General features: G+C 47.5%; 1 protein-coding gene across 1 annotated transcript in view; it reads right to left on the reverse strand.

The window, feature by feature from the left end:
* col21a1 (collagen, type XXI, alpha 1) overlaps window positions 1-23,897 on the reverse strand; it is a 36,556-nt gene extending 12,659 nt beyond the window's left edge. Inside the window, exons 1-16 of the mRNA XM_084709979.1 lie at window positions 23,794-23,897; window positions 18,972-19,135; window positions 18,049-18,609; window positions 16,900-17,065; window positions 15,437-15,665; window positions 14,398-14,571; window positions 13,695-13,772; window positions 10,628-10,711; window positions 8,642-8,704; window positions 5,744-5,797; window positions 5,451-5,504; window positions 5,116-5,169; window positions 3,934-3,987; window positions 3,683-3,736; window positions 3,440-3,493; window positions 2,741-2,794 (exon numbers count right to left, since the gene is read on the reverse strand). Coding sequence (XP_084566105.1) covers window positions 2,741-2,794; window positions 3,440-3,493; window positions 3,683-3,736; window positions 3,934-3,987; window positions 5,116-5,169; window positions 5,451-5,504; window positions 5,744-5,797; window positions 8,642-8,704; window positions 10,628-10,711; window positions 13,695-13,772; window positions 14,398-14,571; window positions 15,437-15,665; window positions 16,900-17,065; window positions 18,049-18,609; window positions 18,972-19,068 — 1,830 coding nt within the window. The 5' untranslated portion in view covers window positions 19,069-19,135; window positions 23,794-23,897. The remainder of the gene's footprint in view (window positions 1-2,740; window positions 2,795-3,439; window positions 3,494-3,682; window positions 3,737-3,933; window positions 3,988-5,115; window positions 5,170-5,450; window positions 5,505-5,743; window positions 5,798-8,641; window positions 8,705-10,627; window positions 10,712-13,694; window positions 13,773-14,397; window positions 14,572-15,436; window positions 15,666-16,899; window positions 17,066-18,048; window positions 18,610-18,971; window positions 19,136-23,793) is intronic.
* Between the last annotated feature and the right edge of the window lie 2,276 nt (window positions 23,898-26,173).

The following is a 26,173-nucleotide window of genomic DNA, read 5'->3' on the forward strand; positions in this document are numbered from 1 at the left end:
TGCTGATCTCTCCTCCTGATCTATCCTCCTGATCTATCCTCTTGATCTCTCCTCCTGATCTATCCTCCTGATCTATCCTCTTGATCTCTCCTGCTGATTTATCCTCTTGATCTCTCCTGCTGATCTCTCCTCCTGATCTATCCTCCTGATCTATCCTCTTGATCTCTCCTCCTGATCTATCCTCCTGATCTATCCTCTTGATCTCTCCTGCTGATTTATCCTCTTGATCTCTCCTGCTGATCTCTCCTCCTGATCTATCCTCCTGATCTATCCTCTTGATCTCTCCTGCTGATCTCTCCTCCTGATCTATCCTCCTGATCTCTCCTGCTGATCTCTCCTCCTGATCTCTCCTCCTGATCTCTCCTGCTGATCTCTCCTCCTGATCTATCTTCCTGATCTATCCTCTTGATCTCTCCTGCTGATCTCTCCTCCTGATCTATCCTCCTGATCTATCCTCTTGATCTCTCCTGCTGATCTCTCCTCCTGATCTATCCTCCTGATCTCTCCTCCTGATCTCTCCTCCTGATCTCTCCTCATGATCTCCCCTCCTGATCTCTCCTCCTGATCTCCCCTCCTGATCTCCCCTCCTGATCTATCCTCCTGATCTCTCCTCCTGATCTCTCCTCCTGATCTCTCCTCCTGATCTCTCCTCCTGATCTCTCCTCATGATCTCCCCTCCTGATCTCTCCTCCTGATCTCCCCTCCTGATCTCCCCTCCTGATCTATCCTCCTGATCTCTCCTCCTGATCTCTCCTCCTGATCTCTCCTCCTGATCTATCCTCCTGATCTCTCTTCCTGATCTCCCCTCATGATCTCCCCTCCTGATCTCCCCTCCTGATCTCCCCTCCTGATTTCCCCTCCTGGTCTCCCCTCACCTCTGGCTACTCAGCCTGTCTCTCCAGCACAGCTTTATGTTCTGCAACTGTCTTCTCCACACCTCATGGGGTATTATTTGTTTGTTTTGTGCTAATATGCTCCCCTTGGGACGGCAAAGGAACCAAATGTGTTTGTGAATGTACAGTTGAGTAAATAAACCGTTTCTAATTGTCGAGCATTTCCAACCAAACTACCTTGAAATAACTGTTGAGTGGGGTTTTCATGATAAGCGGGTGCAGATGTTTGGCTCAGCCCCGCTCAGGCAGTCTCTTGAGGGGATTGTAAAAGAACATGGAAACATGTTGCAAAATAACAGACCCTCAGATGCTGCAGAGACATAAAAAGCCATTCCCATGACAATATTCTTCATCAAAGCGCAAGAGGTTGCATCACTTAACAGATAACAGGAGAACTAGCCGCCTACAAACACAAAGAAACCCTCTGGTCATGTACAGTGAGCCACAAAAGCCAGAGAGGGAGGGTCGTTTAACTTTCATAAGACCACCGAATGATAGATGCGATGCTGAAACATGTGATGTCAATAAGATGGTATTTAACCCCTGAAGGATACTAATCCTCAAAGTGGAAGGAACGCCTCAACGACCCTTTGAAGGGCTCCGTCTAAACAGACAACATGATCTCCTTCTTACCACTGCAGTCACTTAATCATCCTCAGACTCACATTAGCTTAGCACTAAGCTACATCCATGCAAGCCTTTGCCCTGCATCCCCAGTGAGAGACGTGGCTTTCAATCAGTGTGGGTACGCCGTCAGTTGATCCATCGGTCTGTCAACAGACCAGCTACTAGCTTTGGAGGGTTCACCGTAGCAAAGACCGTGTAAATCTCCTCTGACACAGCTGACTGAATGCTCTGGCGAGCCCATATGGCCCAAGGCCGTGCAGAGGTCTGACTCATCCTTCGTAGCGTGGTCCTGTGGCTGAACGTCACGTGGCCAAATCGTAAGCTCTGGAGAGATCAGTGGGATAGCCCCGGTTGAACTACTTTCTCCTCCTGAGCAGTTTGTTTCCTGTACCCAGAAGACCGCAGCTTTCATTCAAAGAAAGCACTTCACTGCATTACGTTAGGAATGATCCGATTCGTCCCCGTTATGCAATAGTGGTCTTGGAAGAAAGCTGGTGGGGAACTCCCAGCCTGTCGGCTCTCTGTCTAGGGTGCTATCCTCCTGTGCTGACCCTCCACCCCAGCCCAAGCAGCCTCACGTACCCCTGAGACCGGGAACCTTCACAGCTATTTGTAGAGTTCAGGACAGTGTTTCAATAGAAAGCCAAGCATAATTCGATAAACAGTACTTCAGAAAGATTTGTTGGATCAAATGTTAGTTTATTTCCTCCAGGGACACAGTGACACTTATCGAGGGACTTGTTGCACTCGTTGGTAAGTTGTAACTGATTTAACTACTTGTACTCGCTGTGAATGATATGATTGTTGTTTGCTTTCTTCCAGGTACACTCTTGCACTTTGAGGTTCACGTTGTTTAATTTGTGTTTAACTACATGCTCCTCTGGTTCTACCCATTGGCACTTATTTGCTTTTCACAATGTATGCTTCATGTTTTGGCTTTCCGCAATCTCGTTGTTTATGATCATTGACCTATGCACTTCTTGTAAAGCTCTTTCTTGTAAGTCGCTTTGGATAAAAGTGTCTGCTAAATGAATACATGTAAATGTAAATAAAGAACATGACAAGGGCCTGGTTACGCTCAACCATGACATGGAAGACTAGACAGACTGCGGAGGGGGGGTGGGAGCTGGTGAGACTGGACAGAGACATAGACTGCTGATGGTAACTGCTGTTTGGAAGAGATGACCGTTTTGAAGACTTAAAAAAAGTCAAGTACTCACCGGATGCCCTTCTCTTCCGTCCTGACCAGGGGTGCCCATGACCCCCGCGTCACCCTGGCGACGAGGACAAACGATGACAACGTTAGCTTCAGCTTTTCAGGAAACATCGTGATCATGTTAGACATTTTGACGTTCCTTATAACCAGGATAGTTGGAAAGAGAAGCTACTAAGGTTTATCTGTTTTGCATTATCTCCTGTTGGCAACATCCACTGTATGATAAGTCTAACTCAGGACAAGAAAGGAGTTACAGCAACTGACAGTCTAAACATGCTGTCTGTTCCTCCCCTAAATCCTGTTTCCGTTGCAGAAACCGTTGTGAACATTCAAAGGGCAATTTATGTCTGTGACATTGAGAACGGAGCGCATTACACTGGATTTACGACACATTCATCCACCACCTAGATGGTGATGAACTGCTTTGAGTATAATGAGAACCATCTGTCGGAGCAGAATGCCTGGAAACTCTAAATTAGAGTTGAGCTGTGAAGAATTCCCAGGAAACAATAGTGCTAACCTTACTACTAACAGCTTTCATATATTTCCACCGCTGGGTGACAGCCAGACTACAACTACTAGTGTCCTAGGGTAGTCCTGTTGGAAGACAGAGGCCAAGCCAAACTTCTGGTTGGTTTTCTCAAGGTCCATCTCCTCTCTGAGTGAGCTCCCTGTCCTAGGATTAGTCATAGCAAGAACAAACCTTCTGACCGGTCCTCCCCGGGAGCCCATTTTTCCCATCTCTTCCAGGTAAACCCTGAGTGGAAACAAAAGAAGAAGAAAACATCAGGCTCCATCGATCCATGAGTTCTCATATTGGGTCAAACCCTATTTCCAAATTCCGTGGAACAAGTTCACCCTGTACGATGAAACCCACAAGGGAATCGTACAAAGGCCCCAAATGTTAGTGACTTCAAACTCCTCTTGCCGGGCTGTGTATACGTACTGGTTCTCCTGCATACCCAGGTGTCCCAGGCAGGCCTTGGTTACCTTTCTCCCCCTATAGAAAGCCAACATGTTCACATGATTAAACACAACCTCAATTACCTAACAGACCAATAAACACAACATGTTGTTTAAAGAGCGGTGCCAGACCTAGGATCTGGTTCTCCACTTGACTTGTACATTTTGAAATGCCTGTAAAATACTTACAAATACTAGTAAAATACAAATTTAGAAAAAAAACTGCATTCTCACCGCCTGGCCATCCTTTCCTGGAAGCCCTGCCCCTCCAGGTAGGCCTGAAGCACCCTGGGAAACAAGGAAGTCTGTAGACATCACATCCTGTGGACAATATTACCCTCCTTTCTGCTTCTCTGTCTGTAGACATCACTTCCTGTAGACATTACCCTCCTTCCTGCTTCTCTGATTGTAGACATCACTTCCTAACTCACAATGACATTAGTCAGACAGGAAGATTAGTCTGTGGACCTCAGGTAAAGGATACATCATCAATGACTAGTTGTAAACTGCCTGTCCCCACCTCTAAGATAGTAAAACCTCGAGTTTCTGGATGAAGTCTTGATGATGCTTCTGTCACCTCATTCTGTGACTTCCTGTTGCTTGTTAGTCATACTGTATGTTGATAAGAACAGGTCCAGGTGTGGTCTGATTGGTTGTTTTACAGATAATGGTTGGGCATAAAAGGGAGTATTGACTATAGTTATCCAACTTGTTTTCACCTCTGGTTTCAACTTGCTCTTTTTCTCTCTTTGAGAATCCCGTTTGTGTAGTTAGGATGTAAAACCAAAATTGTATAACATGGTTGCCTTGTAATCGATTTATTTGTTCTTAAACATCACTTTGAATTAACTTAACTTTGACCATTCTTGCTCTAATCGAACCCATCGAGTCAATGAACTGCAATTCCAGCATATTGGGTTGAATTGAGGTCTTTCGGATGTTTGGTTCAATATCAAAAGCGAACATTCTCTTGTGGGTTTGTGTGTTTACTAATGAAGCTGGTTGGTGTTGAGCAGAGCAGACGCTTCCTGTGAAGGTCTTAGCCAGCAGAAGAGCAACAACAACGGCCAGTTTGTGGTCTGACTTGTAACATGCTGCGGCAAACCCAGGAATTCTCTGGAAACCCGCTCTACTTTTTGCCCGTTCTCATAAAGCAGAAGACAGATTATGCTGTCTGATGTGGGATCCATGCCTCCTAACCACCGTTCATTGCCCAAGAACAGTCTGCTTGCTGGCTTTCCCCAGACAGCTCTTGCATCACTTTGGATTACCTGATTCCTACTACTCTGCTTAATTCAACCACAACCATGAACCAAATAGATGGGCGTGATCTGCCAGGCCTTGCAAGGAAACTCAAAGGGACCTGTCCACTGTTTGAAATGTTTCACTGGTAATTGAGATCAATCTTGGGGTTACCTTTTCACCTGCTTGGCCCATTGGTCCAGGCAACCCAGGAACACCCCTCTCACCCTGAAACCACAAAGCATTAGCATGTAAAACATACATCTATCCAGCTGTTATAGAGAGGTTGTGAAGTGATCATAGAGAGGTTATAAAGTACGAGTTATGAAGTGGTTTAAATGGTAATAGAGAGGTTAGAAAGTGGTAGAGATGTCATAAAGTGGTTTTAGAGAGGATCTAAAGTTAATAATGATTAATAAAGGGGTTCATAAAGGGGTATAACTTGTTTACACACATAGTTAAGAGTGATTATGCCCCAAAAACAAAACAGCCTTTTATGACCTTCCTACCGAATCACCCAGACTTCCTTGCTCTCCCTTGTATCCTGCCACTCCCCTGGGTCCCTGTCCAAGGACAAAAAAATGCAACAAAGTTAGACAACATTTTAAGGCACTAAACTGGCGCAAATGCCTAAAACTATGTTTAAGCTCCACTATATTTGGCTGTTGAACTAATTGTTTTGGGGCAACAACAGTTGGTGGCAAAGTTATCTCATGAAGTGGAAGCAACTATCGAGGAGCCAAATATCAAGCAAACGGTTGGAATGGAAAACACGGTTAACTTAAATGAAGTTGTTTCGTACCTGAACTCCTGGAGGGCCTTGTGCACCTGGAGCTCCTCTGTTGCCAGGGGCGCCCTTCAGTTCACCAGAGGCACAGGAACAAACATTGAGCTTGCAGTCAGACATACACACTTTTCAATCTGTATTCCTGCATTTACCCAAACAGGCAATCAAGGACCCAGCACGGATTGCGACATGAAACTTCAATTACATAGTGAAAGATTAGACGGCATGTGAGATAGCTACAGTGCAGTACCGTATGTTGCTAGCTAACGTCATGGGGCATGGATATGTGGCGCTGTCGTAGCGTTACGTAGCGTAGCGTAGCGTAGCTTCAGACTTGTAAAGAACCCCTCAAGGACGTGCCCCTCAGGCAGCCTTGAATGGCTAGCTGTTATCTTCAAAAGGATAATCAATTTCATCAAACGTCGAGCTTTTCTCCAGCTCGTATTCAGACGCGGTCATGAAAGTGGTTGAACCCAATTTTCCGTGACTTCCAAACACACTCAGAGGCCGTACTTTTATGTCCTGGAGATGAAAAGTGCTGAGCGCCAAGCAATTCATACTTTCATAATTTGATGTCAGGAGCGCATATGAAACGCATTAATGAATTAGTGCTCTCGCTCCTGCTCTGCAGCTGGGATGGAAACCTCGGGCCTAGCGCCGCTCCAGACAGGGAACGCCACACACAGCAACCTTCAGAAACCAGCGCTCGCTAACAGCTGCAGCAGGATTACATGGCTATCTTTCAGTCGTGAAATGTTGATATCACAAACTATTCAAAATGGCATCTTTGGCTCTTTGTAATGTCATGACTGTCTATACACAAAGGAGAACTTGTGGAATTGAAATGAAGAAAGTAGCCATGAAAACATAACTGATGCCTCTTTACATCTCACTCTGCACTGGAACTACATTCTGAATTGCATTTTAACACTTCAAGCATGCAATAAATGGTCACCGCATAATAGTTTTTTATTGAGTTAACATGCCAAACAAATTCATTAAAAAAAAACATGTGTCCAATAGTGTCAACAGTAAGTTGATTATTCTTAACATAATTGGCCACTTTTCTTTGTTGGAGACTTTGACTGGAAACTCTAACATTGACATGGCCCTGCCGACCCTGGCATGAATCTAACCCCATGTTCTGGAAGTGAACCAAATGTAGCATCTGTCCTGGAGTGGGTGGATGACATTTGCTGTTGGGACTTGCTTTGTTCCAGACGCTCCGCACTCTGAAGGGACTCGCTCTCCCTATCTCATTAAAAACCCCTACAAGCATGGGAAGAGTTCACAGTAATGAAAGCTTCCTCTTATCTGTCGTTTAGAAAAGCACTTGGGAAAAAAGTCTGTTTTTCCCCCATTCCAGTTCACAAATAACCAAAGGTCTCTTTGTTAATACTCTCATGATAGTATGAACCCGGGACCCGGACACAGGTTCAGAATCTATCTACAGTCAACACCACTGTAGGACCAACTACAATGTGTTCAGTGGAGGGGAAAGAAGAGAACAGTCCATCCACAAGAAGCTATAACTGCTGATGCAAGAGCAACAGGACGCATGAAGTTTTAGTATTGGTCAGTTACATGAGACATATGTTCCATGTTTTTAACTATATCGATGCCATGAACTGTTAAGTAATATCAACATTGAGTATGAAGTTATATAAAATCTGTAACATAATCTTAATTGTAGAGTCATGAGTAAGTTCATAGAAATGAACTTGTACTGTAAATGGGGCGGACATTCACTTTGCACACTACATTTCATGGCAAGTGATTTAAATGGTTCATGTGTTTCTGCTCTCTAACAGGGCTTTCCTCTTCCACGCTGAACCACTCCAGTGAAATTTGATTCACATGAAAAATGAGAAGAGCGCCAAAGAAACGGAAGCACCCCAACGCCGAACACTGAATCCCTTTACTGCTCAGTCCATGTACTTGTTTTCACTCCCCTGAGACGTGAGAAAAAGCACTCCCACAAGAACATCTACAGATAGCAACACAACTTGAGATCTCTTCACATGCTTGAAGCATTCGTCAAACTCTTATCCCCATGTCCATGCTAAGGTTTTATTTTGTCCTCGTGTCACAATTGGCTTGTTACCTACTGCATGAAGACTAAACCAGATGTATGTTTCCTGCGTGTTCAACAGTTGTGTATGTTCACCTATTGACACAAAAGGACACTTTTTCTGTCAAACATCCGTATGACAAACAAAAACAAACAGCCCTCCTGCATGGAGTTTGCTGTCTCCCTACAACTGGAACGAAAAGCTGCCCTGCAGATAATGACATGTAAATGTTCTCCATCTGGCCTTCCTCGTGTGCCCAGTTACCACGCCAGCAGGGGCCGTTAACGCGCCTGCTGCCACCCAGTAGAGGAGAGAAGCCGTCCTCTATGCCACAGCCAGCTGCTTCACACTTTCTCCTTTTGAATATGTGTGAATGTTCTGGAATCCCTCAAAGGCCAATTGTGTCAGGGCAGGGGTGCCATTAGCACCATGCTCGTCAGTAGTGAACTGTTTCTCCTAATGGGCTGTTTTAGTGTTCTGAGTGGCATTTTCCCTCCCCAAGCCAGCTAGTCCTGCACACACAGAGGATTTTCCCTTGGCACTCTGAGGTGTCGACGTTCAGGGCAAGAACCTCTCTCTCAAGCCTCTTGTCCTCCACTCAATGTGGCCTGCACAGCAGCCAGTATGCGTTTGGTAAACGATTTCTTCGGCAGTTTCTTAGTAATAATCGAGCACATGAGCTACGTGATCTGAGTGTGAGGAAGGATGCATGCTGGGACAGTACGCCGAGTATTGCGTCTCGTATTGGAACACGTAGAGTAGATGTTGAGTACCCTTGTGAGGCTGGTGCTGCTGTCTGTCTGTGTGTGTGTTGTTATATTGAGTATATTGCAGTACTCACAGGCTTACCGTCTGCACCAGCGGGACCAGCCTGCCCGGGGCCTCCCGGCTTCCCCGGCTCTCCCTGAAACAGGCAGACACGGAGTCACACGTGACACAGGGTCACACGTGACGTGACACTGGATCACACGTGACACAGGGTCACACATGACTGAGGGTCACACATGACTGAGGGTCACATGTGACGTGACACAGGGTCACACATAACACAGGGTCACACGTGACACAGGATCACATGTGACATAACTCAGGGTCACATGTGATGTGACACAGGGTCACATGTGATGTGACACAGGGTCACACGTGATGTGACACAGGGTCACATGTGACATAACACAGGGTCACATGTGATGTGACACAGGGTCACATGTGACATAACACAGGGTCACATGTAACACAGGGTCACACGTGACACAGAGTCACACATAACACAGGGTCACACGTGACGTGACACAGGGTCACACATAACAGAGGGTCACATGTGACACAGGGTCACACATGACACAGGGTCACATGTGACATAACACAGGGTCACATGTGACATAACACAGGGTCACATGTGACATAACACAGGGTCACATGTAACACAGGGCCACACATGACACAGGATCACATGTGACATAACTCAGGGTCACATGTGACACAGGGTCACACATGACACAGGGTCACATGTGACATAACACAGGGTCACATGTAACACAGGGTCACACGTGATGTGACACAGGGTCACATGTGACACAGGATCACACAGGGTCACATGTGACACAGGGTCTCACAGGGACTCAAAGGAGCCCCTGCCCTGACGCTAATCATTGGTGAGGATGATTTCATGGTGCAGGGACATGACCTCACTGTCTAACCCCGAACCCTGAAGAGTGACCTCTGACCCTCCTCTCACTGACTATCAGTCCTGCCTCTCTCAACCTGCCTCTTCTGTGTTTGAGCTTCTCTCTGTGTGTCGGATCGGATTGTAGTCGGATCACAATTATTCGAACAAAGGTGTTTATAAGAAAAGGATGGGGGGGGGTGTTAATGCGTCTTGTCTTGGACAAGACGAAGTATCGTACCGAAGGCTCAAAAGGATCGTATTTGGAGGATTAGGGTCCTCTTAGCTTTAATCTCGACTCGGACTCTTTCTCACTTACCCTCTTCTCTCATTGACTCCTTGTCTCTACGGAGTCTGTATCTCTCAGCTTCTCTTCTGACTCATTGCCTCTAATTGTACTCTGACTCTGTGCCTGTCTCCCTCTAACCTGACTCTGACTCTGTGCCTCTCTCCCTCTGTCCTGACTGACTCTGTAGCCTCTAACCTGAGCCTCTCTCTGCCTCCTGGTATCGGTGGAACAGGCTGTCTGAGCTCAGCTCGTCTGTTAGCGAGCCAGTCCCTGCTGCCTGCCTCCAAGCACCCTGCCTCTATCATTACACCCATTAAAAACACACATCTGACCTTATAAACACAACCCTGCCTGTGATCCATGGAACCTTGATAACCCTATTAAGAGATTTGTTGCTATGGTGACATTTCTCAACGGTACTTTGTAGGGGTTCTTTACGTTGTTGTGTTGCTCTTATCGAGCATGTTTCCCTGGTCTCACGGCTCTGGGAGCAACACAACGTTGTTTCTGCCTCACTGCAGTAGGTTTCACAGAGGCTGCAGAGGCTTGTAGTTAGCCTTGGGTGCCAGTCTGGTTTTGATTTCATCCAGTCAGTTTAGCCCCGCGCCAGAACATTCTGCAAGGCGGAGGCTGTTTCAGAGCCGAGGTTCGATCACAAACAAAGTTCCAATGGTCTCATCCCGACTAGAACCCCGACCATCTCACTGGAGCCACAGCCCCTTCGCACGCCCAGCTGTGTAAGCACATCTCTCTCAGCGCTGCACGCCACGTCCCAGGCCAGGCTGTGCACCAGACTCCCACGTCCCAGGCCAGGCTGTGCACCAGACTCCCCACGTCCCAGACACAGGCAGCAGCAGAGTCTGCGGACTAACCTGGGTGCCTTGGAGGCCAGGGGGTCCAGGGGGGCACACACAGGGCTCCGGGGTAGGGTCCATGTCCATTGGGATATTGGAGCACTGGAACCAAACACAAGCATGTTACTCATGAAAGGCAACGCACGTTTTCTTGATGTTATATGATGTAGTCAATGAATGGAGGCAAAACTGGAGTGCTGGATTGGTAGACCAGGGTCAAAGTTCAATTTTGAAATCCTTTCAATGATTTCGATGTGATATATTGTTAATGCCTTGCACCCGTTGTAACGTTTGTTGCAGGCAGACTTTAGCAGCATTTTGAAAGGACTTAAAAACACATTTGACCCATATCTACAGTTGACTGAATGTGTGTGCTCTTCAGCTAGCCAGCAGCCACTGGAATCTAAGAGAAAGCATTCCTCTCCCATCGTCTTGCAACGCTTATCACTGCAATCTGTACTGGTGCACACAGCCCAGAAGCACTGAGCAAGCATATAGTCACAGCATTGGGAAGCTAGGAAGAGTTCTCTGAGGACATTTAGCCTGAAATAAGTAACAGCATGTCAATAAACATGACTCCTGTTGTTTCTTAATTCCGCAAGGATTACGGTAACCGTAACCGTACCGAAAACACATTCAAACATTCACCTTGAGCAAAAAACTTTGTCTCAGCAAACTATCATAAAACGAAACGGAGCCTTACCTCAGAGAAACTAGATGCGGTTACTTTGTAAGCGAGCAAAGCCATCAGCCAAAACATACATACATACCTCTCCGTCCTGCAAACAAAAGGATCAAGATGATGTCATGGTCATGGGGCCCCTTTACGGCCTCAATCATACAGTTATAGAACACAACGTGAGCCAATTATCATCAAGGAAGCACAGGCGGAGCATGCCAGAAGGACAGAAAAAAGAGAGAAAGAGAGAGATTCTAGAGTGCAGCTCAGTGCTAGTTGTGTTTTCTACTGTCTCTCTCCCCCCTCCTCTCTCTCTCTCCCCCCCCCTCTCTCTCTCTCTCTCTCTTTGTTTGGTCTTTCTCAAACTGATATCAAACACAGATAACAAACAACCATATGGCAGTTCACAGTGTTAGTAGTTTATGCAGTAGCCAAGACAACAGAGCGTTCCTGGCTCCTGGCTGACAGTAGCACAACAATGGAGAATCTGAGAGTGCACATCTGATCACTGGGGCCACTGGGGGGAGACCAGCACACAGGAACAGCTTCTTTGCTGTGGCTCACTGGGGGGAGCCTGTGTCACATGGGGTGAGGCCTTACCACAGAGGCCCAGGTACGATTCCAGACTGATCCCTTTCCTGCATGTCTTCTCCACTCACTCTCCTATCTATCTCTTAACTGTCACTAACCAATAAATGCCTGAAAAAAATGGTTGATACAGGTGCTATATCCCAAAATACTCTTGCGCTTAGCAGAGAAGGGGCATTTGTGTGTCACTTTGGATAAAAACGTCAAATACATTTGATGGGGTGGATATAGCTTAGTGGTTAGAGTATTTGACGGCTAATTGAGAGCCTGCAGGTTCAAAACACCCCTGTCTGACCTGTCAGAAGTGTCTGCTGAATGTATGTCTGTAAAAGGTTCCAGTTCCATCTGAAAGTGTTACAGACTTTTGAGATCCGGGAGGATAGTCTGGGGGATGTGGAGATGTTCAGGACAAACTAACAGAGCGATGTGGAGATGTATAGGACAAACTAACTGAGTTATCTCGTATGGGTCAGGTGGCTGAGCGGTTAGGGAATTGGGCTAGTATTCAGAAGGTCGCTGGTTCAATTCCAGGCCGTGCCAAATGACGTTGTGTCCTTGGGCAAGACACTTCACCCTACTTGTCTCGGGGGGAATGTCCCTGTACTTACTGTAAGTCGCTCTGGATAAGAGTGTCTTCTAAATGTAATGACATTAAATGTATAGGTTGGTGACATTAAAGGTCCCATGACATGCTGTTTTTGGATGCTTTTATATAGGCCTTAGTGGTCCCCTAATACTGTATCTGAAGTCTCTTTCCCGAAATTCAGCCTTAGTGCAGAATTACAGCCACTACGAGCAGTCCCACAATGAGCTTTCCTTAGGACATGCCATTTCTGTGTCTGTAGCTTTAAATGCTATGAGGAGGAGAGAGGCGGGGCTAACTGCCATGCTTCGGTTGTTTGCAAGCCATGATGTCTCTTGAGAAAAAAACGATATTGCGCTTGCAGGGTCGCAGCTCATTTTCTCATTGGTGTGCCAAATTCTCTGGGCTGGCTAAGCAGAGAAAGGGGAGGTAACCTTTCCCCTTATGACAACATAAGGGGAAAGGTTCCAGATCAGACTGTTTGAGCTTTCATTTTCTCAAAGGTGGAGAATAATATCCAGGGCTTGGTTTATACTCATAACATTTTTAGCCACTGGGTGACCAAAGGCAGGTTATGGGAATTCATATTAATGTTAAATACCTTCATAAAGTGAAATATTTGTGTCATGGGACTTTTAAATAATCACTACACACTAGAAGCATTTGTAAAGAATGAGGTAATGCAACAGTTTATGAAGCATGAAACAGTTTTAAACCTAACACATATGTTAACATCTACTAAACTATGTATGAACATTAAGTTACGCATTGACAAACATAATAGCAACGGGTTTATTCTTAATTAATAGGTTGATTTACTTGTTTACGATACTTAAATAAACAAAGCATCCCAAAGGGACATCGTTTTGTGATCCTAATGTCTTAATTATGTTTTGATTATGAACTGTAAACTAATTGTTGCTTCATTGTGTATAGTTTTTATGGAGTGTTACTGATGGGTTAGGTTTGACCAAGAAGCACCTTGACAGCTGACCAAGGTGTCTGTACGGGTAGTCGCAAGTTTCTATTTGTAACAAGTACAGCTACATGGGAACTACTTGTCTAGCTCCTCTCAACTGTTTCCTGGTGGTTTACATTTCAAACCTATGGTTCTATATCTTAACTCGTACAGAAATCAGTCTCAATCCTCTATGGAAAAAAAAGATTCTTATAAACAGAGTGCACACTAATCATCCACCCAGTAGAACCTTGAAGAACACCATGGGTGTACTCACCACTCCTGGGATCTCACAGGCGGTCTCGCGGTCGTTCTGCTCCGGGTCACAGTAGATCCTCAGTTTCTGAATCTCAAACTGATGGGAAACAGAGACAGGAAATCCTCATTGATTAAGCTTTAGACTAAACAGGAAGTAGAAACGTATTTAAACAAACAACCGAGCAACTGGATCAGAACACAAAGGAGTGTACATGTGTACTAACGAGGGGTAACAAGTAGCCAATCCCGTTATTGCCTCTCAAACCAACCAACCATAATTCATTTAGTAACTAAATGAAGAAGAAAAAAAAGGAAAAAAAAGGAAATCTCATCACGATGTTATACAAATTACAGCCCTGTGTAATTATGATTGATTGCAGGTTGAGTTACTTTGGCACATGTGGAGCGTGCACTGCCAGATAAAGCAGGAGAGTGTGACCTGCAGTCAGATTAGCCTGCGCAGTCTCTCTCTCTGGCAAGCCTCGCTAATCCACTGAGGCTACAACGTTTCTGAGGAAAACAGGAATGCAGACCATAACATGGTCATCAAGCAGTAGCCTCTCAACTCCAAGACAAGAGTCCAACACTTTTTTCAAGTGTTTGGAAATGACCTTTTGCTGCACAAACCTACACACACAAACCTACACACACATTCAAAGGCACACACTGTAAACACACACACACACACACACAGTCTCTCTGGCGTTCAGCGTTGGACGTACCGGCACTGTGGTCCCCTTGCTGACGTACTTTCCAACTTGAGTTCTGCCGTTGATGAAGATCCCGACCGGGGGCTCCAGGGGCAAGGTCTCTATCTCCAGGTCGTCCACGTACAGAGTCACTTCCTGCTCTGTCACCAGGAGGCGAAGCTGGTGCCAGGACTCGTCAAACAGCTTCTGTTTACGTCACAAAACAGAGGAGGGGCAGTGTACGGTGTACCTGTACCCAGGTACCTGCTCTGACGCCGTAGAGACAAGGAGTCATTGAGTTTGCCATGTGTCTGTTTACTATGTTCTGTTGACCGAAGCGTGCAAAGATGAGCTATGAGCTAAAAGTATGATTGTCTCATATTTATATGATTTCATGTACGGGCGCGTTCGCCTAACTCTTAGGTGTTTATGCAACTTTGGAGATTAGACAGCAAAGAGAGGACCATTTATAGAGAGAAGATTTTGGAACCACAAATAGTTTCCATCCCAAAAAGGCCCTCTTGTCCAGAACATCAGCTTTTTACTCGTTTTTTTTTTCTTTTTCTTTTTCATTCGATTGGTAATCCATATGGTCAAGAGAATGTAAGGAATCCAGGACAGTTGGTTCAGGCATGTTAGGCAGCCATAGTAAAACCCTCCCAGCACATGGCCAGTAGGAAATATTAGGTTCATCTCAACCTGTCTGGACCAGACTCCTCTGTCACTTTAAGGCAGTGTGTCTCTCTATCACCCTATCCCTTTGAAACAAAATGTCTATAGCTGACATGTCGCTTCAGCCTTTCATCAACCCTCACAGTCACACACACCACACACACACACACCACACACAAGCACAGTTACCCTTTCACACACACACACACACACACGCACGCATACACAATCATGGGACTTTTTCCTCGAGGCTTGGTAAGGAAAGCCAGTGACTTTAGATGAAAGTCTGCTTTCATGAATAAAAAACGGTGAGAGCATCTTCTAGCACTCTTTTACACTGGAGACACTGGAGAGAAGCACACGTGTACATATTCAAACTAAGGATTGTTCGGTATCCCACCTTGGCCGGCTGCTTCTGGAACACCACGGTCTGGATGCCGCTGGGGTGGCGGCTGGTGGTGGTGAACATGATGGTGCGCCGAACGCCGCTGAGCGTCACGGCCATCTGGGGCTTCTCGTCCTGGGTCTGGATCCTCCACAGGTCCCACTCCTCCATGGTGACGGAGCCCCGGTACTTCAGCGTGGACACAAACACGTAGGAGGGTGGCAGGCCGTCTGGGAACAAGGACCTGCAGGGTCACAAACAACGACCAGTCAGAGCCATCGCTGCCAGTCCTCAGGGTGAGGGTGATGATGGTGATGATGGTGATGATGGTGATGATGGTGATGAGGGTGATGATGGTGATTATGGTGATGAGGGTGATGATGGTGATGATGGTGATGATGGTGATGATGGTGATTTGGATGATGATGATGATGATGATGGTGATGAGGGTGATGGTGATGATGGTGATGATGGCGATGAGGGTGATGGTGATGATGGTGATGATGGTGATGATGGTGATGAGGGTGATGATGGTGATGATGGTGATGGTGATGATAGTGATGATGGTGATGATGGTGATGGTGATGATAGTGATGGTGGTGATGAGGGTGATGAGGGTGATGATGGTGATGAGGGTGATGAGGGTGATGATGGTGATGAGGGTGATGGTGATGATGGTGATGAGGGTGATGGTGATGATGGTGATGATGGTGATGAGGGTGATGATGGTGATGAGGATGATGATGATGATGATGATGATGATGGTGATGAGGGTGATGGTGATGATGGTGATGATGGTGATGAGGATGATGATGATGATGATGATGGTGATGAGGGTGATGGTGAAGAGGGTGATGGTGATGATGGTGATGATGGTGATGAGGGTGATGAGGGTGATGATGGTGATGGTGATGAGGGTGATGATGGTGATGATGGTGATGGTGATGATAGTGATGATGGTGATGATGGTGATGATAGTGATGATGGTGATGATGGTGATGATAGTGATGATGGTGATGGTGATGATAGTGATGATGGTGATGAGGGTGATGAGGGTGATGATGGTGATGATGATGATGATGATGATGATAAAAGTTGGTTGAATCTGACGTTTACACCCAGTCCGTGTTGTCTCACTTTACCAGGAGAGCACCCAGTCTGCTACTACTACTAACAGTGTAAAACCCAAATGTACAGTTCTTTTGTAATGGCCTCTATTACACTGTCTGCATACTGTAGTCTGCATTCTGGATGTACAGCATAGCTTTCACTGCCACAAGGCATCAAATTAATTCCTAACCTATCCTATCCTATTTCATGCAGTCTTCTACCTGTACTTGTTCTGTAATGATGTTACCTCAACGGTCATAACAAAAAGAGTTTGAAAGAGAGTTCACAACTCCACCACGCTAGGACAGATGATGTGCTCTGTCAGAGAGAGATGTGTGAGGAGAGCAGAGCGACCCCGGAGGCTGTACCTGGTGTTCTCACTCAGGTCAACGCGAGGCGTCACCTGGTAGGCCCGGGTGCCGTAGTAGGAGCCCTGCGTCTTCTTGGCCTTCTGGGAAAGGTTCAGGTGCAGCAGGAGGTCAAAGCCTTTCTCATCACGAGAATCCACAGTGATTCTGGACGGACACACAGTCTCTGCAGGGAAGGACAGGAGGAGCAAAGGAGAGGTGGAGGAAAGGAGAGGTGGAGAAGAGGAGGAAAGAAGAGATGGAGAGGAGGAGGAAAGGAGAGATGGAGAGGTGGAGGAAAGGAGAGATGGAGAGGAGGAGGAAAGGAGAGATGGAGAGGAGGAGGAAAGGAGAGATGGAGAGGCGGAGGAAAGGAGAGATGGAGAGATGGAGAGGAGGAAAGGAGAGATGGAGAGGAGGAGGAAAGGAGAGATGGAGAGGAGGAGGAAAGGAGAGATGGAGAGGAGGAGGAAAGGAGCGATGGAGAGGAGGTGGAAAGGAGAGATGGAGAGGAGGAGGAAAGGAGAGGTGGAGAGGAGGTGGAAAGGAGCGATGGAGAGGAGGAGGAAAGGAGAGATGGAGAGGTGGAGGAAAGGAGAGATGGAGAGGCGGAGGAAAGGAGAGATGGAGAGGTGGAGGAAAGGAGAGATGGAGAGGAGGAGGAAAGGAGAGATGGAGAGGTGGAGGAAAGGAGAGATGGAGAGGAGGAAAGGAGAGATGGAGAGGAGGAAAGGAGAGATGGAGAGGAGGAAAGGAGAGATGGAGAGGAGGAGGAAAGGAGAGATGGAGAGGAGGAGGAAAGGAGAGATGGAGAGGAGGTGGAAAGGAGAGATGGAGAGGAGGAGGAAAGGAGAGATGGAGAGGATGTGGAAAGGAGAGATGGAGAGGAGGAGGAAAGGAGAGATGGAGAGGAGGAGGAAAGGAGAGATGGAGAGGATGTGGAAAGGAGAGATGGAGAGGAGGAGGAAAGGAGAGATGGAGAGGAGGAGGAAAAGAGAGATGGAAAGAGAGACGGGGCGAGGCAGAAAGAGCATGAGAGGGACAGAGAGGAGGATAAAAGAAAGACAAAGTCTGGAAAGTGGCGTTACGGAAACAGGACAGGGCGAAAAACCTTCCCCACCAACATGACTTCCTCAAGTCAAGCGCTGACCTCCTCCCAAACACACCGACCTTCACACAGCTTCTGTCGTATGACCTCGCCGATCTTGGAGATGGCTTTGTAATCCTCCACAGAGAACACGTAGGTGGACGACGGCTTGTTGGCGATCGCCTTCAACTCCGCCGCCTCCGTCTCCGAGCCCACGCCGATCGCAAACAGGATAATCCCCTTCTTCCTGGCGTCCTCTGCCGCCGCCAAAACCTCGTCCTGGGACTTGCCGTCGGTGAGCACCACGGAGATCCGCGCCAGGCCCTTCGGACCGCGCTCCGCCAGACCAAACAGTTTGTCTGTGGCGAACTTGATGGCCGTTCCGGTTCTGGTGTTGCCTCCCATGTACTCGATGGACTCCATAGCCTTGATGAGGTCCTTGCTGGAGTAATGCTTCCCCAGAGGAATGTGGAGGATGGGGTCATCGCTGTACTGGACCACCCCCACCTGGGTGAACTTCTGTCCAATGTTGAAGCTGGTGGTGATGTTCACCAGCCAGCGCTTCACAATCTCAAAGTTTACGTCAGCTACACTCCACGAGCCGTCGAGAATGAAGACCAGATCACTGGCAGCAGTTCTGCAACCTCGGTAGACAGACAGGCAGACAGTTAGACAGATACATACGTAATTAGATACATGGATACATACTGTAGATGTAGGTAGGTTGGTAAGCAAGTGGTAGGTGGTAGATAGATAGAGAAATATATATATATATATATATATATATATATATATATATACATATATATATATATATATATATATATATATATATATATATATGTATATACATATAGAGAGAGAGAGACAGATAGATAGAGAGAGAGAGAGAGAGAGAGAGAGAGAGAGAGAGAGAGAGAGAGAGAGAGAGAGAGAGAGAGAAAGAGAGAGAGAGAGAGAGAGAGAGAGAGAGAGAGAGAGAGAGGCACAGGAAGCAGGGTCTTACTGAGTCTCATGTCCTCGTCCTGTGCGGTGCAGACCATGTGGAGCAACAGGAAGCCCAGCCAGTGCAGGACACGGCCTCCCCTGGGCCTGCTGGCCATGGTGCTGCCAAGCAGGCTCCACCTGAGCACCTAGCACACGGGGCGACAGCAGGACACACCTGAGCACCTAGCACACGGGGCGACAGCAAGACACACCTGAGCACCTAGCACACGGGGCGACAGCAAGACACACCTGAGCACCTAGCACACGGGGCGACAGCAGGACACACCTGAGCACCTAGCACACGGGGCGACAGCAGGACACACCTGAGCACCTAGCACACGGGGCGACAGCAGGCTCCACCTGAGCACCTAGCACACGGGGCGACAGCAGGCTCCACCTGAGCACCTAGCACACGGGGCGACAGCAGGACACACCTGAGCACCTAGCACACGGGGCGACAGCAAGACACACCTGAGCACCTAGCACACGGGGCGACAGCAGGCTCCACCTGAGCACCTAGCACACGGGGCGACAGCAGGCTCCACCTGAGCACCTAGCACACGGGGCGACAGCAGGCTCCACCTGAGCACCTAGCACACGGGGCGACAGCAGGACACACGGCAGATCTGGGCTCAACACAGGTCGGAAACACCATCAAACACTCGGGTCCAGCTTGATTCGGTTCATTTAGATGAAATCAATGGAACCCAAATGTTCCTGAAACTGAAAATGTTAAACTTAATGAATCAAACCCACCCCAATGTCTGTGGCACTGACACAATGATGTTGCACATGAATGTCAGTTTATACACTATATAACAACACAACTGAAGAACGTGAATCCTTTATGTAACACAACTGCATGCGGCGGTAACCTACAAGTACAACAGTCCTGGGTTTGGAGTTTCTGCAGGTTAGAAAGAGAGTCTAGCTGTGAGGCTCACTAGAGATAGACATGGGTTAACACATGACTTGTGGCATTGAAACCTTGAAAAGAAACTGTGCCTGGTAATAACCTTGTGATAAAGGCTTTTGCCGCACATTTCTTTAGAATCTCTGCATGCTAGGAGTGTTTGTGCGTGCATGTTTGTGTTTGGAGAAAGCTGCTAGTGTGTGTCTGTGTGTGTGTGTGTGTGTAGGGGAGGATGTGTGTGTGTGTGTCCATGTACTCAGCAGACCTTTTGATCCCACTTCCCCCTGGACGCTCTAGGAAACTGTGTATTTTATTGCAGTTTCCAGCAAGTCAAAGTAAGAAACTGCAGACATTATAAAAAGAAGCAGTCGTAAATGAGGACCAGATCCGATCCAGGGAGAGAGGGCCTTGGTGGAAGAAATGGAGGGATGGAGGGGCGGATGGAGGGGCGGATGGAGGGGCGGATGGAGGGGCGGATGGAGGGGCGGATGGAGGGGCGGATGGAGGGGCGGATGGAGGGGCGGATGAATGGAGGAGGATGGAGGAAGGGGCGGAGGGAGGGAGAATGGAGGGGAGATGGTCAAAATAATGAAGGGAGGGTTGATGAATGAATGATTGAAGATGGCGGGAGGAGGGAGGAAGGGAGGCATGATACAAAGAATGAAGGGAGGATGGAGGGATGACGTAGGGAGGATGTTTAGTCAGTGCAGGGCTGGAACATCAGTCACCTCCAGGTTAGACCATGTGAGCTTGTAAACGCCATCAGACAGCCCTGGGGACCAGAGTATACAGTCTGAGCCTGTCCAGCCTGGGTCACAGCCAGACCCAGTGCTGTCACCCTCATGTGATTGGCCTGTTCCACCCTGTGACCCCAAGGTTCAGACCTGCTTCTGGAGAGACACGTCAAGCCGTCATGGTCAATACCAGCAACCATTTTCTCCTTCCCTCTCCTCAGATCTCCTCTCTGATTTACCGTCCATTCCTCTTGTCTTTAAATCTTAGCTCCTCACCTCACCTCTGTAGTTTTGTCCCGTCCTCTCTCCCTTGCTCCACTCTAATCTCCCCTACCTTAATCTACTTTCCTCTACTCTCCTCAGACCTTCTCTAATCTACTCTATCTCTCTCCTATGCAAATTTAAAATACTCTGCTCCACTCTCCCCCACTTTACTCCTCACTACCCTGACCTACCCTGACCTACCCTAGCCTACCCTGACCTACCCTGACCTACCCTGACCTACCCTGACCTACCCTAGCCTACCCTGACCTACCCTGACCTACCCTGTCCTACCCTGACCTACCCTGACCTACCCTGACCTACCCTAGCCTACCCTGACCTATCCTGACCTACCCTGACCTACCCTAGCCTACCCTGACCTACCCTGACCTACCCTGACCTACCCTAGCCTACCCTGACCTATCCTGACCTACCCTGACCTACCCTAGCCTACCCTGACCTACCCTGACCTACCCTGACCTACCCTAGCCTACCCTGACCTATCCTGACCTACCCTGACCTACCCTAGCCTACCCTGACCTACCCTGACCTACCCTAGCCTACCCTGACCTACCCTGATCTACCCTGACCTACCCTGACCTACCCTAGCCTACCCTGACCTACCCTGACCTACCCTGACCTACCCTAGCCTACCCTGACCTACCCTGACCTACCCTAGCCTACCCTGACCTACCCTGACCTACCCTGACCTACCCTGACCTATCCTAGCCTACCCTGACCTACCCTGACCTACTCTAGCCTACCCTACTCAACTATACACTATATACACTGCCCTACCCTGCCCTACCCTTCTCAACTCTACTCTAGTCACTTTCCCTTTTCTTCCTCTGCTCATTGTGCAGGACTCTGGGTTAGACAGCTGGAAACAGCACCATAAACATAGCCCTGTCTGCAGGCTTTCCCCTCCACTGAGTCCACCCCCCACACCCCCACCACCCACCACCCACGCCCAACCTCCCCGAACCTCCCCCCCACTTCCAACAAACTGGAGATTTCGACATCTATGCTCAGCCCACATGGAATTCATTCCCATTGTCAGACTGTCAGATCGCAGGCCTGGACTCTGACCAGACACACGCAGTCATGACGAGGGTGTGGGAGGCCACCTCTGCCCAGGACGTTTGTCGAAAGACGAAAAAAGAAATCGCAAGAAAAACGCTAAACGCTTGTGGTTCTCTGAGCCGGTGATGTTGCCCAGCGCTGAGCAGGAAGCAGGGACCAGCAGAGCGTTTGGACGCTGCGTCTGCAAGTCCAGGCCGCTCCTTAGGTCTACGACCTGGTCCTTGACCTCTGCCGTTTTAGGGTTCCAGGACGACACTTTATGGTCCTGCTCCTGGTTGGCGGTGACGTTGCAGCCGGCTGGGCCACGAGGCTGGTATGCAGCGTATTAAAACATCACCTTTATCACCTCCCCGCCCTCTACTTCACCAACCAGCAAACACAGTCAGACAGCAGAGGGTCTGGGCTGGAAAATGGATCTGAAACATGACATCGAAATCTGCTGGTTTGAGATTTATGTGGGGGTATAATGAGATTAATGCAGCTGGGAGAGGGAGGGGGGAGGAAGGGAGAGATAGAAGGAAGGAGAGATGAAGGAGGGAAAGAGGAAGGGAGGGGGAAGTTATGGAGGAGAGATATAGGGGGAAGAAGCTCTGATAAAACAGTTGAATCCCCACATTGCACCAGATAAGGTTTTCAGCTCTTTTGGATTGGATGTCAACTGAGGGAGGTATACAGTTTATATAACCTATACAGTTTAAATAACCTACACCTAGTCTCTCCCATTGAGATTTAAAGGGAATCGTTTGTAAACCTGTCTAATTTGGTTTTAATGCATCAGTTTGAACAGTCATTTCCAGATTAACACCTGCACTCTTTACTGACTGCATCTAAACATGTCAGCCATCAAATTTGGTACATAATTGGTTTAAATAAGGCAATAAAAAAGCGTATTCCAACCCAAAATCAACAACTGCTGTTAGGCATGTACAACAGCTTTGCCAAGATAAGGGGAAAATTAATTGCTGCCAAGTTCCTCAGGCACCAAGGGAAAAGCCAAAACATTATATCAGCTCTCCCTTGAAATGAGTTCAAATAATCACAACCATGAACCCATATCCTCAGAGCGGACCGTACCACTCACACCAGGAAGGGGTGTCAGCCCGTCCTTGTGGCCAACATGTTAGTAATAAATATCAGAGCTGCATATTGAGCTTGAGGAGTGTCCAGTGCCTGGTCTCATATAAAGCTGTCACATCACCAGCAGCATGAGAAGCTCCCAGTCATGCAAGCAGCCTGGTCTTAGCGCACGTCCACAACGCCAGCACAGATACAGCCAAAAGGGAAGAAAATGCTCTCCTTTTCTCTGTCTCTCTCTTTTTTTTTTCTTTTTTTTTTTACGAGGAGTCAAGCGCCCAGCAAACTTCAGTTAAATAATTCCATTCATTCCTTGCATATGACAGTGGCACAAACAAACGACCTATCTCTGTTCCTAATGTCTTCAGTGTGCAGCTGTCAGGGACATATCTAGAAGCCCTCACACTGGCAGAGAAACAGCACACAACACAGAAACACATCTGAATAGTAAATAAACCTCAAAAGACAAGGCAATGACTTCCACCAGGCCTGCAGTTACACAAGACTAACAACGCAAATCTTCAATCTGTTCGAGGTCACTACCATTCTCTGCACTGTGCAATTATAATCAAACACGCAATTCCCCGCAGCAAACAATGTGTTCATTACCTTACTATCAATACATCTGCAGCAAACCCTGAAAGACAAGCCTTACACATCAGACTATTTACGCGAAGCCCAAAAGCACAATGAACGGCTTCAGAGTATGTTATCTTTAACAGCTCAGACTTCAACTTCTAGGTCTAATTATCTAACAAGCAAAAGTGTGAGTTTACCAGAGGAGAGAGTGTGTGTCGCTCTCGTGTCAGTGTGTGTCCAGCCTCACAGTGGTCCTCTGGCCATGGCTCCAGTGCTGAGCTCTGGACACTTCAGCTCCACAAACGCTGCTCCTGTGAGTGAGAGCCTGCCCTCTCCATCCACTTTCCAGCAATGCCTTTTTTTTTTGTCTCTGTCCCCCCCCCCCCGCTCTCTCTCTCCCTCTCTCTCTCTCTCTCTCTCCCTCTCTCTCCCTCTCTCTTTCTCTCTCTCGCTTCTTTCTCACTCTCTTTCTCTCCAGTTTGCTCTCTCTTCTTTCTCTCTCTCTCACTCCCAGACTTCCACTGGCCCGCAGCCACTCTCAATTACTAGGGGTGGAATGAGAAGCAGATAAGAGAGACACGGAGGGAGAAAGAGAGAGCGGTACAGGGAGAGAGAGGCAGACAGATGAGAGAGAGAAAGAGAGAGAGAGACCCATTCTGTCAGCGCGGGGGGAAAATGAGAGTAACAAGGACATGATCGTTCCAAGGGCTGAGGGTTTGTGGTGGTTCTTCAGGGTATAAACGGATCTTAAGGAGAGTTCCAGGAATCAGAACCAGTTCTTGATAAGGGCCGCACGTTTTCTCTCACCCAGACCTCCCAGTCTTAGCCTGGGCTAGCGGACGCTCTGTGTGTCCGGCTCTGTGTCCGTCTGATGTGTTGGGACCAGTCATGAAGTCTGGAACCCTGGCCTGGGCTTCGTCTGGCCTGGATCAAATTATATTTGCAAATACTGTCAAATACTTGGGTGGAGTCTATTTGCCCAACTCACTGCAATGAAATCCGTGGATCAGCCCCGTAAGTGCCAACTGTGAGGAACATCTAATAACACCCTGGTTACTTTGTGTTACTTTCAAGATCTCACTAACCAACCCTAGTCTGAGAGTGTAACAGACCCCCTGGTGGTGTTCCCAGTGAGGGTGTGTGTGTTTGACCGCAGGCCTGGCCTTCCCACCTGCCTCTCCTCTCCCCAGGTGTGAACCCTTCAGCTCAGGTTTCACATGCTGACTGGAGAACACGGTGCTAAAACCCTCCATGACCCAGCACTCCGCCTTGCACAGCTGCAAGCCATCATCAGCTCCCAGCCAGGTCGAAAATCTGAGGAAAACCTACACTAGCAGGGTGGCTTGTCTCGTATCTGGACCTGACAGGAAGCTGGTGTGAATAAGCTAATGAGGGAGGATGCAGAGTTAGCTGTGCTAGCTAGCTCCAGTGTTAGCCGTGCTAGCTAGTTCCAGTGTTAGCTGTGCTAGCTAGCTCCAGTGTTAGCCGTGCTAGCTAGTTCCAGTGTTAGCTGTGCTAGCTACCTCCATGGTTAGCTGTGCCAGCTAGTTCCAGTGTTAGCTGTGCAAGCTAACTCCATGGTTAGCTGTGCCAGCTAGTTCCAGTGTTAGCAGTGCTAGCATGCTAGCTCTCTGTGATGGGGCAGGTAGGCTGTTGAGGATCAGAGCGACTACTCTGCCTACGTCCTGGAGATACACATGGATACATTTTTTTTAATGTTTTTATTTTGAAAATATATTTCAATTATCAAGTCATTTGGAACATGTAATTTGAATTGACAAAGGTTTAATTAAATCAGATACCTTACAATTACAGTCATTACATTCCAAATATGTTTTCTTGCAGTTTGTTCACACACTCCCAAACTACTTACAAGTGACCATGAGTTTTCTCTCTGAGCATATTACAACGCTCATCTTTAGGTAAGAACTAAAGGTAGTAATGAATTCATCAATTATTACATTAATTACATTGCATTGTCACCAATCCAATTCTTCAACAAAAATCTGACCTAATGGATTTACTGTACTCAGTCCACTTTGTCCAGATCTTAAAGAAAGTTATTTTCTGAACTTTGAGAAAGACTGTCTGCCCAGCACATATAGCTCATGTACATTTCCTCAAGAGTAGGTAGCTCTATTTTGACACATTTCCCAAGGATGCATATTTGGCTCGCTGTCAGGTGAACCAGAATCAGTTGCTTGTCCTCGTAGCAGACTGATCGCATGTTACATATTGATGGACCACAAGTTTCTTGAAATAATATTAGTTAATGTTTGAGTTTACTTTACATCTTAGCGTGAACTTAGATATTTGTACATTCAAAATGAAAACAAGAGTTTAATAGCTAAAGCGAAGAACGCTTTCTCAGCCAGGCCAGACCTGCTAGCATGGTGGAGAAGACATGATCTGTATCCCAGAAGGTAGTGGCTCACCTGCTGGTGTCAGCTGGCTTCCACAACAGCATCTGATGCTGGAGAGTCATCAGCCTGAAGTCCTGTCTCACCATACACAGTCAGAGGACCCAGGCTCGAAGCCCGGGTGGGCTAGAGCGGGGGAAGTGATGCTAGCGAGCGA

This window comes from Hypomesus nipponensis, chromosome 11, assembly GCF_054491055.1.
Source record: "Hypomesus nipponensis isolate SF chromosome 11, ASM5449105v1, whole genome shotgun sequence".
NCBI classification, from domain to species: Eukaryota; Metazoa; Chordata; class Actinopteri; order Osmeriformes; family Osmeridae; genus Hypomesus; species Hypomesus nipponensis.